General features: G+C 31.3%; 2 protein-coding genes across 2 annotated transcripts; both read left to right on the top strand.

The window, feature by feature from the left end:
• The first annotated feature begins 2,636 nt into the window (after window positions 1-2,636).
• LOC124915888 lies at window positions 2,637-3,342 on the top strand. Its single transcript, XM_047456637.1, has 3 exons — window positions 2,637-2,706; window positions 3,069-3,151; window positions 3,322-3,342. Exons 1-3 carry the CDS (start codon window positions 2,637-2,639, stop codon window positions 3,340-3,342), a joined length of 174 nt encoding a protein of 57 aa, XP_047312593.1.
• A 7,922-nt stretch (window positions 3,343-11,264) lies between these two features.
• On the top strand, window positions 11,265-14,276 carry LOC124914870 (fatty acid hydroperoxide lyase, chloroplastic). The gene is made up of 3 exons (XM_047455489.1): window positions 11,265-11,731; window positions 13,097-13,759; window positions 13,824-14,276. The coding sequence occupies exons 1-3, from the start codon at window positions 11,294-11,296 to the stop codon at window positions 14,193-14,195; spliced, it is 1,473 nt and encodes a 490-aa protein (XP_047311445.1). The 5' UTR covers window positions 11,265-11,293; the 3' UTR covers window positions 14,196-14,276.
• Window positions 14,277-16,808: the final 2,532 nt, after the last annotated feature.

Raw genomic sequence — 16,808 nt, 5'->3', positions numbered from 1 at the left:
CCAATCCACAAGAGAGAGAATAAAGTAACCGTTGGCTACTTTCAGCTATAAAAGGAAGACGGATCGTCTTCATTAAATGCAAGTGACGAATTAAGAAAAACAAATCATCAAAGCATTAAATTCTAGAGAGATAAAGTTCTGTATTCCAAAACCGGTGTGCCTAAAACCGGAAGCTTCTTGTGTGTGTTTGTGTTGATTTATTGTATTACATCAAAGAGTGAGTTTGGTGTAACCGGCGAGTAGCGAAGTTGGGCTCGACCGGAAGTGTTATTGTAACTCTAAAGAGTTAGTGGAGATCCTTCTCATAACCTGAGAAGAAGGGGTGACGTAGGAGGGTTTGCTCCGAACATCCATAAACAAATTCTTGTCTCGTATTCTTTTGTTGCTTTCATTTCCTGTTTACTTCACCTAAACCTCAAACCAATCATACTCCTAAAACCGGTCACTCATATCCATAAAACCGACTCCTTCTAAAACATCATCTAAAGTCGCATTCGTTGCTTCAACCTGAAACAGACATTTCCGCCCTTGAACCCGGTTCAAGAGTCTGTGACAGTTTGTGCAGTGCTGAGAACGGTTTTAGTTTTTAACCGGACTATCACCAAAGTAGTGTGTGTTGTAAGCGGCCACCCTTCCTGAAACCGGAAACATACCCGGTCCTTCAAGGGCGTCCCCGATCCTAACACATTTATTTTGTAATACTTTTTTATTCTTTAGTCTCTCCACTAGTTCATATGTGCAATTTTCAGCAATGACTTCATCTCTTCGTCCATGGCAGTTAGCCATTCTTCCTTGTGAGTATCCTCGAGAGCCTCCTTATAGCATACAGGCTCCCCACAATAAGTTAAAAGTACATACTATGTAGCTAGGTACTTAGAACTTGATCTTTTCTCCTTAGTAGACCTCTTAAGTACATTTGTTTATTGATTATGTTGATTACCATCTTCTTGTTGAACTTCAAAGTCAGACTCAATATTATCACCAATATCATTTTTTATATCATTTCTATGGCTTACAACTTGATCCTAAGGAACATCATCATCACTATCCGATTTTGAAGCTATAATTGACCTTGTCTTCTCAACATCATGAGACAACTCAAGTCTTGAAAATCACGTATGTGCGCATCAAGTTTATCACCATCTTCAAAATTCTCAATAGTCTGATCTTCAAAGAATACCACATCTTGGCATCTCAAAACCTTTTTGTCCACTAGGTCATAATACTATTATCCCCACTTTTCATCACCATAACCCAAAAATATGCATTACCTGGTTTTTGCATCTATATTGGACTTCTCATCTTTTAGAACATGCACAAAGGCTCTACAACCAAAAACACGTAAATAGTCATAACTAACATCTTTAACTAACTAGACTCTTTCTTCACACTTATTATTTAATGGTTTGGAGGGAGAATGGTTGATCACATACACTATAGTACTCATGGCTTCAACCCAAAAATTCTTATCCAATCTGGCATGGGAGAGCATACTCCTCATCCATTCCAACATTCACTAGTAAAATAAGGGGTAATAACGAGCATTACCACCAATTGTTTTAAATATCAATTGTTATTACCAAGGTAATAGCGATTGGTTTGAAAACTAATCGTTATTACCTTGGTAATAGCGATTGGTCTTTGAACCAATCACTATTATACTCGGTATATCCCACTAAAAAACCGCGAAGAGAATGCGCCAGATTTTTGTCGCATTATTTAGTCATAGTAGCGATTGGTGTGTATACCAATCGGCACCCCATATAATTAGCAACCTCTGGAGGTAGCTGCAAATTTCTTATTAGGCTTAATCACAATGATTGTTTCTTCATCATCTTCATCTTCATCGTTCCACCTTTCTCCGGTCCGGTCTCCGATCAATATCTAGGGATTTAGGATTGCTTGGAGTCGTTTGATCGAGCTTCACGATTTCCTCAATATAGAGTCTCTCATTACATCAATCAGTAACAATGGGGTTCGCTTCGTTCATTGGACGCTTTCTTTTCGCTTCTATTTTCATCCTCTTCGCTAGAAAAATGTAAGCTTCCCTATCCTCTCATTGTACATACAAATCTATACCCGGCTTGACTCGATCACTACAAACTCATTTTTTAGGGTTTAGTGACATAAGAATACCAAATTTAGTATTTAACCTAGGTTATACTAGTCGAGTTGGCAAATTTAAGCATTGTATTCTCAGACATTTATTGGTGATTTCTTTGTATTTTCAACATTTCAACCTATAAAACAAATAGAAATGCAAGTATTTAAATTCATCTTGGAGCATTTGAGTTTAATTTCTTGTAGATTCTTCAACCTTTTATAGGTACAATGATCTTGGAACGAATGATATCCCTTCAACTCAACAATTTGCTCCCAAGTTAGCATTACAGATTGATGTGAGGACTTTTTATACATTGAAAACCTTTTGGTTTCTGCTTCTATTGTTCTTAAAGGGATTGGTGGATTTCTTTTTGTGATTGGAAGTATAGTTGTTTGTAAGTGATTTTTAAACACAAATCTTTTTGATTCAACTGTTTGTATGGTTGTTCCTGTTCCTGCATTTAGCAATTCATTTATAAGAGAGCATAAGAAAGACAGATCCACATATAACCTTTCGAACATAAGAAATAAAGATGAACAAATTGAAGATTTTCATAATGCAGGAGCCTGTTGTAGCTACATCTTGCCTCATCGCTGGCGTTGGTATATCTTTTTTATTCTCTATTAGAAACCTTAGATTTGACAAAAGTGAATACTCCTCCTCCATTTTCCTGGAATTTTACTTTAATTGTAGATAATTTAATCAATACAGCTTAGATCTAAACTGTTTGTTGACAAATTGACGATAATGTATTTATTTGATTACACTATTTGGAAATTGAAGATTGATTATTTTGTGTTTGAACTAGTTGATTGACTATTGTCTTAGAAGTTAGGGATTGATTCATAAGGAACGTCAAGTAGACGTATTAATTCTTTGGACTATCATCTTGTTTCTTGATTTTTATTTGGATGAAGTTTATTTTTCAGATGCTTATTTGGTTACTATTTTACTTGAATTTCAGGCCTTTTTCTTCCCGTTGTTGTAAGGCCAATGTTGGACAACTATGAAACTTCTAAAAATATTCCTCAAATCCCTCTTAGAGATGTAAGTACACCGTTTTATATGATAAATTCATTTTTTTTTGCCTCAATTCCACATTCACTGTGAAGATTAGATATAAAATATGTGAAATTTATTTGCTTAAGGTCGATGTTGGCTAATCTAATGTTTAGCTTATTAGTTATTACTAATGTAAACTAAACGTATTGAAATAGGGGAATATTTGGCTTATATGAAATGTTTCTCATTTTGATTTTGACATTGAACAATTATATATGGCAACATTTAAATGCAAAGAAGAAGCCTTTGAATTTTGGTTTTAGACTGTAATAAAATTATTGATATTTCTTGTATGTACATATATCATGTTGTTGAAGGCATGACATGTAAGAAGTGAGGTGGTGGTTGCAGAGAAGTAAATTCTGCAATAAACACTCTTTTGAAACACTTCAAATGTTGTTCAGAATTTACAATAAGGTTTTAAGTTCATCCTTATACTGCGAAAACACAAGAACATAGTTTTATGTTTTTGAACCTGTTCTTTCGTAAGGTAATGTCTGATTATAAGGTAATATGTGTAGAAATTAAAGTCTGGTGATGATGTAAATATATAAAATGGTATTGTTGTTCTTTGATTTGAATGATTGTGTTGAACTAAGAAGTTGATGAATGATTTTTTTTAAAAGGTCTATAGCGATTGGGTAAATTATCAATCGTCAAAGCCTTAATAAACATCACCGATTGGTCATAAAATCAATCGCCATAGCCTTAATGAGCAGCGATTGGTTAATAAACCAATCGTTATAGGCATATAGCGATTGACCATCTACCAATCGACATTGTCAATTAAGGCAACAACAAGAAGACTTCTGCCGATTGGTATATGACCAATCGTTATAGGCCTATAACGATTGGTTGGAAGTTAATAGAGATTGGTTTACCAATCGCTATAAGGTCTTTTTTTAATAGTGATTATTATGTTCATCCTCTCCTCCCCTCCATTTTGTTGTGGAGTCTTGGGCATAGTCTGTTCATGTCGAATACTCTACTCTTTGCAATAATCATAAAATGAGCCTATGTACTCTTCGCTATTATTTGACCGCACCCTCATCAATTTCTTGTCTGTCTCTCTTTCAATCAGACTGTGAAAGACCTCGAACATTGTTGCAACTTCATCATTGGACTTTATAGCATATGTCCAAACCTTCCTATATGCATCGTCTATGAAAGTTACAAAATAAGAAGCATCACCTATAGATTTTTTATTTTCATAGGACCACATACATTTGTATGGACCAACTCAAGAACATTATTTTTCAGTTCCACCTTCGACTTACTCAAGGAGACTCTGTTTTACTTACTCTTCAAACAATACTCACAACTTTTAACATGAGAATCCTTAACATTCAGAAACTCATTCCTCTTTATCAAAACATTTAGCCTTGTTAGGATCAGGATCAACAATAGAGACGGGGGTCTGACTATGTTGAACGCTTACACACACTTTGTTTGATATTAACTCTATTATAAGTTAATGTATGTTTCTATTCTACGCAAGTCTTCACAAACTCTTGAACGGAGTTAAGTGCGGAAGTGTTTGTTTAGACTTGAAGCGATAAATAGGGGTTGGAAGATTTAGAAAGTAAATAGTACAAGACACAAGGGTTGTTTATGGATGTTCAGAGTAAAATCTCATACGTTATCCCTTTTTCTCGACCTCGAGAAGGATATTCTTCTCAACCTTGGGAAGAATATTCACTAGAAGACTTTGGTTTGAATACAACGCTTATACAAACCCAATCGAACAACCATGACTTAGACACTACCTGTTTTTGAACTTCTAGTACACAACACTTGTTGAATAGATACTATCTATTCAACTTACAAACAATCACACATATGTAAGGATTAATACAATGCTTTGTATGAATTGTCTCTCACGGAGAACGCTAAGGCAAAAGCTTGAATATATATTTGTAGAGAGAGAGTTTTTAAGTAGCAAGAGAGCCCAGATCATCAAGTCTTTTGTCTGTTTTTCCTTTAATCTTCTTTTATATCTAAGGCACAACAACGGTCGTATTTGCTTTATAAGACACCTATTCTAATTTGATTGGTTGAGTTCTAGAGCAGTACATCAGAGAAGATCTTCTTTTGATCTTATCTGTACTGGATGATAATGTGCTAAATATTCATTAATGGAGTCAAAACGTATATCTCATGAAATTTGAAATACTTTGGTAGGTGACAGTCTACAGTAGGTTTAGCTCAGCTACTGTGATAGACTGCCAATGACAGAAGCTTGCTCAAAAACAGAAACAAGTATTGGAAATAGTTAAGGCCGACTTTTGTAAATACCAGAATCAGATGCTTGTTCAAATATAGAAACAAGTATCGGACTTGAATATAATACCGAACAATACTGGACTTGAACAGTTTCGGTATTTTCTCAAACTATTTGATTTTTTAGGATTTCGGTATTTTCTCAAACCGTTCGGTTTTTTAGGATTTTGGTATTTTCTCAAATTGTTCGGTTTTTCAGGATTTCGGTATTTTATCAAACTGTTTGGTTTTTCTGGATTTCGGTATTTTCTCAAACTGTTCAGTTTTTCAGGATTTCGGTATTTTCTCAGTCGGATGTGCCTACGTGGTAGTTTCGGCATTTGCTCAACCGGATGCACCTACGTGGTAGTTTCGATCGTGTGACAGGCGAGAGTACTTACCACTGTACTACAACACCTTATTGTCATCTTTAAATATATTAATATACTTGATATGACTTAAAAATTATATATATATAATTTAACTTACTTTTATCTATTTATTATCAAAACTTTTTCATAAATTATTATCTAACAAGCCTATTTTCACTAATGTGACCTAGTCTCTTGTGCCACAACTTACAGGATGACTCCATCACGACAATATATACTGCATCATAGACATTTTTTAAATTTGTCTTGTATAAGGAACAACATTTCTTACCTCTTGCAACAATCAAGGAACCCTTGCTTAACTTCCATGATCCACTACTGAAAACATTCCTTCACACAACAATTTTCTTATCGTATCGAATAGGGACGGTGCCGCGTTTTCAAGCCCAAAGGTTATAGTAGCCTCCATCATCGAGCTTACATGTGGAAATCAAATTCATTCTCAAATCAAAAACATGTCATACATCTCTCAATGTCAGGAAACAACCCATGTTTATCTCGATTCTAACATCACCAAGACCAACTATCTTGGACACACCATTGTTATCCATGCAAACCTCACCATGATCACCAACTTTGTAGGACTGGAAGTAACCTTTGTATGGAGTAATATAGAAAGAGGCACATGTGTCAACAATCAATGTTGTTTCATTTGAAGACGCGCTAAGACAAGAGTCTTGACAGTTATAAGCATATGTGAGTTCACCATCTGAAGCATAAGCAGATGTATGTGCACTCTCTTCTTTCTTTTCTCTAGGCTTCACTGTACCCTTTGCTTTATCAATTTAAAATTCTAGCACTCGTTTTTTCAATGACCCATTTTTCCACAGTAATGGCAAGCACAATCCTTTTTCGGAGCTCTAGACTTGCCTATACTCGAGCCACTTCTATTATCTTTTGATCTTCCTCTATTAGTCACACCATCATATCAGACTTAAAGGTTATCCCCTTTCGATTCTCCTCATCAACTAAGGAATCGGTGATAAATTCTATGTTAACTTTACCATTTGGTGTTAAGTTGCTAAGAGTGATAATAAGTGTCTCCCAACTCGTAGACAAAGAGCCAAGGACTAAAAGTGCTTACACCTCATCATAAAAGTTTATCTTCATACTATTTAACTAATTCAAAATATTTTGAAATTCATTCAAGTGCTCAGAAAATGATTTATTGTCAATGTACTTTCAGGCTTACCAGCCTTTGTATTAGTGTTTCTTTATTCCCTACTGACCTCCCAGTGTAGAGAGCTTCAAATTTTCTCCACACACCATACGTCGTAGTTTCGTTCTCAACATAATGCACAACATTTACAGCAACCAACAAACGAATAAAGTTACACGCCTTTCTATCTGTCTTTTTCCAATCAACCTCTTTTGTACTCTCACGTCTAACACCCTCATTTTCAATTGCTTCATTAAAATCATCTGAAACTAATAGATCACTAATCATCAGTTTCCATTTCCTATAATTTCTAATATATTTCAAAAGGTCATTCCATGGAGTTGTCAGATCACCGACTGATCTTGATGGAACGCCGAATGATGGAGAGAACATATCGATCATTTAGATTTGAAAATAAATGGTTGATCAATGAAGATTTTATAAGTGTGTGCAATTATGGTGGTTTAGTCAAACATCGGTTAGTTCTCCGTCGAGTAACCTCTTTGTGAACTTAATGAATCTGCATAAACTTCTCAAAACTTAGTTCGTGAGAGATCGTGATTTGTGCTAAAATCAATGACTTGTGTAATGAAATTAATGTCATTGACGAGGCTGAGGAGATTCATGAACTCTCCATTGAGGAGGTTAGTTCTCGGATTTATATTGTTAGTAAGTTGTTCGATATGTGCAAGGAGGAAGAAATTGTGGCACATTAGTGAAATATAACCACATGATTAAGAGTCAGAGATAGAAACACCAAAATTTTCCATAACATCTCTAACACGCAAACAAGAAATAATGTGATTAATTTGATATTGATCGAGCGAAAAGTTCAAGATAGTGAACTAAATATCTCTACAAGTATTGCCAAATTCTATAAGGATTTGTTTGAGGAGCCATTTAAGGTTATACCTACATTGAATGGTATTTTTTTTATTAAATTAGTATAACGCAAAACGATATGTTGGACACTCATTTTTCGTTGGAGGAGGTTGAAGAGGCCATTAAAGGTGCATAAGTGATAAAGTGTCAAGCGAGAAATTTACTTTGGCTTTTTTTAAGAAGGTGTGGTCTTTCCTTAAGACTAAAATTATGAAAATAATTGATCATTTTTTTATTTTTCATCATTTGACAAGAGTTGAAACTCTATTTTGATATGTCTCATTCGTAAAACTTTAGAGACTATTCATGTGAAGAACTTTAAGCCTATTAGTCTCGTTTCATCTTTTTATAAGATGGTCACAAAATTTCTATGATTTCGTATTATTAGTCAATGAGTGCATTGACTCAGCTAATTTAAGAGCTAACAAATGTGTTTTTGTCAATTTAGATATCGAAAAAATTTATGATCACATCAATTATGAGTTTTTTATGTAATGGTAAAATGGGAATGAGTGCGGAATGGATTGGTTCAAGAGGTTAAGTTTTATGTCATTGTTAATGAGAGTTCTCAAGGAATCGAGTGCTCCGGAGGGATTTGACAAGGTGATCCACTCTCTCCTTTCATGTTCGTCATTGTTATGGAAGCCCTCTAAAATATAATAGTTTTCGAACAAAACTCGTGACTCATTTGTGGAGAAGATATCCTTTTGCCAAATCACATTTTTTTATAACATGTTATGCATGGTTCAAGTTACCTACATAAATTTTAAACACCTTCAAGATGTTTTATAGTTATTCGGTGCTTGTTCCAATATTCGAGTTAATCTTAATAAGTTATACATATTTTTCTCATATTATGTTTCAAATAGAAGAATGATGATGTTGGAAAGTATGTTTGGGTTTCGAATTGGTGGTCTTCTGTCAATATATCTTGGTATGACATTGAGTTTTAAATTACGATTTAAGATCTCTTTGTACACAATTAATATTAAATTGGAATGTAAACTTTATAAGTGGAAAGTACAATAATCTCGAAATGGGGTTAGTTAATCCTCATTAAGAGTTTCTTTTCATATATGATCACATATATGATGTATTTATTCATTCTCTCAAGAGTGTGGCGATAAAAATTGAGAGAATAATATGTAAATTTTTTTGGGAATCTTCTAACTCATCGTCTTGTCATCTAGTTAGTTGGATAAGGTTAAATATTTTAAAGATTAAGTGGTCTGAATATTCGAGATCTTATTTCATTTAATAAATCTCTTTTATCAAAATGGTGTAGTAGATTTGTAACGAAGTTGAATAGTCTTTAGGAATCGATGATCAAATGTAAATATGGTCATGATTGATCTAGTTGGTTCACCAAATATCTAATTATCCAGCGGAGTGTAGCATTTGAAAGAAAATTTATTCAATGTTGAAAAGTTTTCTTGAGCAGTCTAGATTCATTGTGTAGGATAATTCTTCGATCATTTTTTGGAAAGATATTTGGTGCAAGGGCGAAGCTACGTTGCGGACAGCGGTGGGATGTAGCCTAGTGTAAAATATTTAAAAAAATATATATATATATATATATATATATATATATATATTTAACATATAGCTCTTTGTCTAGTTGGCTTTGTAGCTAAACACCTCACCTTCTTTTTATTAAATATACAAATATTTATAATAAATATACATGATTTTTTATTAATTTCAATATAACTAATAATACAAATTACTTAAGGATAAAATTTAAAATTAAAATAATAATTTATATAAATATAAGGGTAAAATAGTCTTTTACATTTCTTAGTTTTAAACTATTTCAAAATAAAAATTAAAAATTAAAAATTAATATTAATAAATAAGTTAAATAATTATATTGATTTGGTTCAGTATTTAAATAAATAATTTGATATATTATTTTTATATGCATTAATATTCTATAATCGTAATCTTGAGTGTCGACCTTGGATCCACTTTTCAAAAGTTTTTACTTCTACGCCAATGCTTTCTGTTCAAAATAGGTAGTTACCGGGTGTAAGCAGTTCAAGTAGTCCGTTAATCTAAAGGAAGCCTTCGGCAAGAAAGAAGGGACTAGTCGCTTCCCTCATGCCTCTTTAGCTCTCTCCTTCCCCTACTTAGACGCATCGATTTTAGCTGCAATGCAAGAGTTGTTGCTAGTATTTGCTCTATTATATTAGGTTAACCCGCACTTTCTGATAATGTGTGTTTACCACGATTTTATATTTTTGTTCTTATTTATATTTTTTCTTATATTCTCACAAAACTATGCTGAAATTCATTAATTAGAATTTCATATTTTTTTTAAAATTTATATAGTTAGTTTTTTATTATTTAAAACCTAATTAATTTAACTTCTCACATTTTCTTATCATAATTTTTTTAAATTGAGTATTCTTGTATTTTATTAGGTTTAGTATATTTATTTTATTTTAGTAAGGATATTCTTGGAACTGTTTGATTAATATGTTCACTTATTACCCGTATTAGGGTAATACCTGTAATTTTTTCAGCCCATGGTAAAAAAATTCCTGGATTCGCCCTTGATTTGGTGTAGTATCAAGAGTACTCTAGCTACGACGTATCATGTGCTTGCTTCTATTGTTAATGATATATTTGATCATTAGTCTAATGGTTTCGCTAGCTGAATTAGATATAGAAAAAGATTAAACATTAGGGAGAGTTTGTCCCATAATAGAATTTTACTTCTGATATATGGGACGCAAACAAGTGTTTCCGTATGAATAAGATATTATGTGTTGGAAAGAAATTGATAGTTTTCAAGTAGAGAAGTACTACAAGTTGTTCGCTAACATTATTCCATATAATTTTTATTGAGAGAAACTTTGGAAGTAAAAAATTCCATCCAAAATCTCATTCTTTGAATGAAGCGTTATTTACTGTGAAAATCTAACTGGTAATATGTGCATTAAAAAAGTTGTATTATGGTTAGTTGTATGTGTCACAATGAGGTTTAATCAGAAACTCACTTATTTCCGCACTATCGAGGGGTGGCTCGTTGCGTATTATTCTTAATGATATGATTATGACATTTTCTGATATTCGTTCTAGAAAACTAGTAGAATTCGTTAGAGAGTTAATCGTTATTTTTGAAAACTTACGAGCTCAATAATCTATTAAATAATAATTTTTTTCATGTAATATTTTAAAATTGTGTTTAAATGATTTTAAAATTTTTTAATGTAATAAATCTTTTAAAATAATAATTATTATTATAATTATTGTTTCTTAAAAAGTTGAGTTTGGCTTATGGGCCTACTCTCCCATGTGGAAAATTTACTCGTTATAGATTCAAGATAAGCCTATCTAAAATATCTTCTTCTTCTTTTTGTCTTCTCTTCTCCATATATTCACATGTTTACAAATCTTGCAAAGTTATTATCGATAGTGTGTGTGAGAGAGATGTCAGCAATGATAGCCACAATGATGAGCGTATCGCCGGGAATACCTCCCCGGCCGGCAATCCAAACAAGTCCGAGTTCAACATCAGTCCCCATGAAAACAATACCAGGTGATTATGGGTGGCCTTTGATCGGAGCAATAGGAGACAGACTAGACTATTTCTGGTTTCAAGGTGCGGCGAAATTTTACCAGAAACGGATGGAAAAGCACCAGAGCACGGTGTTCCGTACAAATGTACCACCGTCGTTCCCGTTCTTCACCGGTGTTAATCCGAACGTGGTGGCGGTTCTGGACTGTAAGTCTTTTAGTTATTTGTTCGATATGGAGCTTGTGGAGAAGAAGAATATTCTTGTTGGAGATTTTATGCCGAGCGTAGATTACACCGGCGGAATACGAGTTTGTGCTTACCTTGACACTGATGAAGACAAACACTCTAAGGTACTACTTATTGTCCTATTTCACATAGTCTTTGTCTTCAATTATTATTTTACTTCTTTTTAATTATGCCTTTATTGTCGGTCCTCATAATAAAAAAATCTCAAGTTTGTTTGGTTGAGTTTTTTTCTTCTATAAATACAACCATAATCAAATAATATCTTACTCTTTAATTAATTATATTATTAAAATATTTTTTATATAAAAAATAAAATTATTTTATTATTATATATTAATATTTTTATTTTCTAACAAAAGGAAGTTTACTTTCTTAAAATTATTACCACTCAATATTTTTTAAACACTAGGAATAAATAAATAAATAACAACAAATAAAAGAGATAAATAAGGAAAACTAATGGTAACACTTTCTAGATAGCCTCTCAATAAGTCAATACTCCATACCTTATACTAAATAATAATTGTAATTAAAAGTTTGAGTTTCTACAAATAATAATTATAAATTTATTAAGATAGTTTAAGTAATAAATTTGTCACTTACAAAATAAAAATTTTAAATGTAATTTTATTTAAAAGAGAAAATAATAATAGTGAAAATTTGATTTTTTTTTTTTTTTTCTAAAATAACTAGAACTCCACAAAATAAAATATCTTCTTACTTTTTTTAATAAGATTCACAATACTTCCTTGAGCACACACACACTTTCTGACTTTAAAGTGAAACCATTTGAAATTACACAGTTTCTTTATTAAACCCTCATTGCTCATCCTCATAAAATGTTTAAAATATAAAATCACAACTTATAAAATTTTGACATAAAAATAAAATATCTTATATTCAATTCTCATGAAAACTTTGATTAAAGAGGCATGGACAAATTTAATAATGATAGTTAGGGTGAGATTGAAACAATTTAAAATAGACATAAAAAAATAATTAATAATATTAAATTTATAGATAAAACAAATGAATGGACATAATTAAGTTTAACCTTTTTTTTTGGGTTTGTAGTGAATGAAATTAAAAAAATGAAAACTTAATTAGAAGATTATGTCACTTTTTTTTTTTCAATAAAAAAGTTAAAATAATATTATTTTTTGGTAGCTTAACATAGACTGCCTTAATAAAACATAAATTCTTAAATTTATGAAGAACATTAAAAGAAAATGTTTACATTTGAAGACCTCTTTTAATACCACATCAATGCTAAATTCTTCATTCTTCAAATTATACTTTTTATTACATTTATAGTTTTATACCCATTTTAGTTCATATATTCCATTAAATTTGTCCATATTTTCAATTTTCACATGGGGATATATAGATATATTTATTGTTTTAAAAAATAAATCTCAAATTTGTTTATGTTTATAAGAAATTAAACTTTATTTATTAATTATCATCAGATCAAAAGATTCGCCATGGACATACTAAAAAGAAGCTCAAGCATATGGGTTCCAACCCTTTCTTCCAAACTTGACACCATGTGGGACACCATTGAATCTTCTCTCTCCTCCTCAACCTCCGTAAGCTACCTCGTACCCGTCCAAAAATTCCTCTTCAGCTTCTTCTGCCGGAGCCTCGCCGGCGCCGACACCTCCCTCTCCCCTGACATCGACGAAAACGGTTACATTAAATTAGACTTATGGCTAGCCCTACAAACCCTCCCCACCGTCCCAATCGGTTTATTTCAACCCTTAGAAGAAATCTTTCTCCATTCATGGGCATACCCAGCTTTCCTAGTATCCAACGGTTATAACCAGGTGGCGGATTTCATCGAGAAGGAAGGAGCAGAAGTGATCCAACGAGCCCAGACCGAGTTCGGTTTGAGCACCAAGGAAGCAATCCATAATCTCGTATTTATGATTGGGTTCAATGCTTATGGAGGGTTTTCATTGTTTATCCCTTATTTGTTGGGTGCACTAGGAAATGAGGAGAATAAAGGAGTGCAAGAGCGGTTGAGGAAAGAAGTTAGAGAAAATATCGGGTCGGGTCTGAGTTTTGAATCGGTTAAGAAGATGGATCTAGTTCAATCTTTTGTTTATGAGACAATGCGGCTCAATCCCCCGGTAAGTAAAAAAAAAATATGATTTTTCATTTATTTGATTTGATTTTATGTTTTGATTTGACTAGGTTCCAACTCAATATGGTCGAGCGAGAAAGGACTTTATATTGAGTTCATATGAGTCATCTTTTGAGGTGAAGAAAGGGGAGCTTTTGTGCGGGTACCAACCGTTGGTGATGAAAGATCCGAATGTGTTTGAAGAACCGGATAAGTTCAAAGCGGATCGGTTTACGGGTGAGAAAGGGAGGGAACTATTGAACTATTTGTTTTGGTCAAATGGGCCTCAAACCGGGTCACCAAGTGAGTCGAATAAGCAGTGTGCGGGTAAGGATTATGTTACTCTAACGGGTAGCCTTTTCTTGGCTTATCTTTTTCAGCGTTATGATTCGATTGGGTGTGATGGGTCTTCCATAACAACCCTAAAAAAGGCGGGTTCTTGAATTTAATTCATTTGGAGAACTTAATTGAAATGTGTCAAATTGATGCTGAGTAATATTACCGTGAGTGAGGTTCATCCTTTATTTTTCAGTTTCTTATTTTATTTTATTTTTTAAATAGTTCATAAATTATGGAAGAATAAGTTTTGTTCTTTAAGAGACAATAATGAAAATTGAGATAAAAATCAATATCCTAAACTAAAAGATGAACTAATTAACAATAAATCTTCAAGAGGTTATGTGCTCAAAATACCAACTTTTCCAAATTTTTACTTTTTATTAAATGTTTTTTAAGGTTTTATTTTTTTACAACAAGTAAGACGGTAACATTTTTTTATTTAATAAACTAATATTTTTTATTAATATTTTAAGATGACAAGAATTTAATCTTTAAAATTAAATCAGTTATAAATTAATAATATTATTGTTTTTTAAGAATAATATTCATTCGTATTTCTATTTAGTAATATAATATAATATTTAGTATACAAATTTCTACAGCTACACTATTAATATAGATTAAAAATAATAAATATTTATCAATTATTTAGAATATATTAAATTACAGTATTAAATAATTTTTTTAAATATTATATATTACCTTTTTATTGTATTTATATATATATATATTAGTTTTTCAATTTAATATTTTAGATATTTATTATATAATTAATTTAAAATATCATTATACATATGTTAACTTTTTATCATAATTTTTTTTAATGTTAAAAAGTAATAATTAATAATTGTTAAATAAAAAATAATACTTGAATTATTATTTAAAAAGAACTTAGTATAATACAATAATAAATTTTTAAAAATAACTAATTTATTTAGTATAATATTTTACGAATGATTTTTAATTATTGTAATTTATTACGTTATTATTTAATAAAAAAATTCATTATATTATTTTTTTAAAATATTATTAAATTTAATATTTAAAAAAAAAACTGAATAATAAAGTTTAATAAAACATCTTCAAATAAAACAGTAAATAAGAATATATTTAAACCTTATTTATTAATACAAATGAAACAATATATATTTTTAAGATTGATACACGAAATTTGACTAGAATATAATGGTCCTACATGTATTTCAATAAAGTAGTACATTTTCAACCTCATTATTATTTCTTTTTATTTAAATTATTTTTTTTTTCTTCTGAAAAGTTTTTCTCTTTCTATTTGGATGAAAATACAACACTTTTTGTTTCACTACTTTCTTTGCCTTAAGGAAATATTTTTCGTTGTTCTTTCGCGTTCGGACGAAGTAACCCTCCACCATGGTCGTCGTTCAATCGTGTCCAGACGAAGTCGCCTTAAACCTTAATTTGTTATTCTCTCGTGTCCGGACAAAGTCGCCCTCCATCGTCGTCGTTCACTCGGTTTAGTGGGGTGAATCATCACACATTTATCATCTAACACGTGAACAAAACTTGATTTTCACACATCTCAATTCTCGTGTTTCTATTTAAAGCTTTGTTCTTCAATTTGATGATTAGAAATTGATACTTGAATGATTTAGAAATTTCTATTTTTTCAATTCCACTAATTAATTAACCTCATATATTTAAAATTGGTATGTTTTTTCAAGACGAACTATTTACATAGCCTAAAACAAGTAGAACAATTATATATGAGTAATTTTAGCGTATCTAGATCTTGCTTGGGCTGAACTATGTTTATGTACACTTATCCATTTTCAAACAAAAAATCTCATTAGGATCACACAGAGATAAAATGGTGTTTCAAAAAGAAGTCATTGTATACATCTTTATATAAGCGATTGAATTTAAGTCGTATGAATATTCTTTTAACCGATCGATAAACAATGGGCAAATTATCACTTTATAGTAAGTTGAATGATTTTCTTTTATATATTTTATGGAGCTATTTATATGAAAGTGGATAAGATAATACATTTTTTTTTAAATTTCGTCCATACTTTTAATTGTATCCTATTGCCACGGACAAAAACTCAATTACTCGAATAACTCCTTAATCCGTGCGTCACTAGACTAGATTACCTCAATGCTAAGATTATTAGAAATTTAAGAAGAACGAACACTTAGGGAGAGATCTTGGAGAATATGAGTTGTATTTCTTGTCTTTGGGTTTTATGGCCAAGACTTGTTTATATACAAGTTAAGAGATTTTTCTAGATCCTTTTTATCATTAGGATATTCTAGAGAATTCTATCATCTACCCAGAATTAGGAACTCCTAAAGAATACTATAGAATTACATTAAAGGAAAAAACCTAAAAAATCTAGAACCTTCTAGAGTAAGGTTGTTAAAATCTCGAGTTGACTCTTAAATTCTTACGGTTTTACGATTTCACATGAGGTTAACGAGTTTGATTTTAAGTAAACTCTTACAATGATAAACTCTTACGATTTTAAATTTATGATAATAAGATTTTACAATGTTACAACTTTATAAATAATTTCGATTTTACAATTTTATGTTTATAAAATGAATTTATATTTAAAATTAAAAAAAAGTTATTATTTATTCAAATAAATTAATATAATTAATTTTGTAAGTAATTTTTTATAGTGTTATTTACTAATTATTATTTTTTAATTAATTTTATAATTAAACATATAAAA

Source organism: Impatiens glandulifera, chromosome 9 (assembly GCF_907164915.1).
Source record: "Impatiens glandulifera chromosome 9, dImpGla2.1, whole genome shotgun sequence".
Classification (NCBI taxonomy): domain Eukaryota; kingdom Viridiplantae; phylum Streptophyta; class Magnoliopsida; order Ericales; family Balsaminaceae; genus Impatiens; species Impatiens glandulifera.
Note: the sequence above shows the minus strand (reverse complement) of the source record. Positions and strands in the feature narration are given on the sequence as shown.

Excerpts from the sequence above, each read along its gene's own strand:
- LOC124915888 (XM_047456637.1), top strand. The coding sequence starts at position 2,637 with ATGAACAAATTGAAGATTTTCATAATGCAGGAGCCTGTTGTAGCTACA. Across the intron at positions 2,707-3,068 it reads TTGCCTCATCGCTGGCGTTG|GCCTTTTTCTTCCCGTTGTT; the intron begins GTATATCTTTTT and ends CTTGAATTTCAG. Across the intron at positions 3,152-3,321 it reads CTCAAATCCCTCTTAGAGAT|GGGAATATTTGGCTTATATG; the intron begins GTAAGTACACCG and ends GTATTGAAATAG.
- LOC124914870 (XM_047455489.1), top strand. The coding sequence starts at position 11,294 with ATGTCAGCAATGATAGCCACAATGATGAGCGTATCGCCGGGAATACCT. Across the intron at positions 11,732-13,096 it reads ATGAAGACAAACACTCTAAG|ATCAAAAGATTCGCCATGGA; the intron begins GTACTACTTATT and ends AATTATCATCAG. Across the intron at positions 13,760-13,823 it reads CAATGCGGCTCAATCCCCCG|GTTCCAACTCAATATGGTCG; the intron begins GTAAGTAAAAAA and ends TGATTTGACTAG.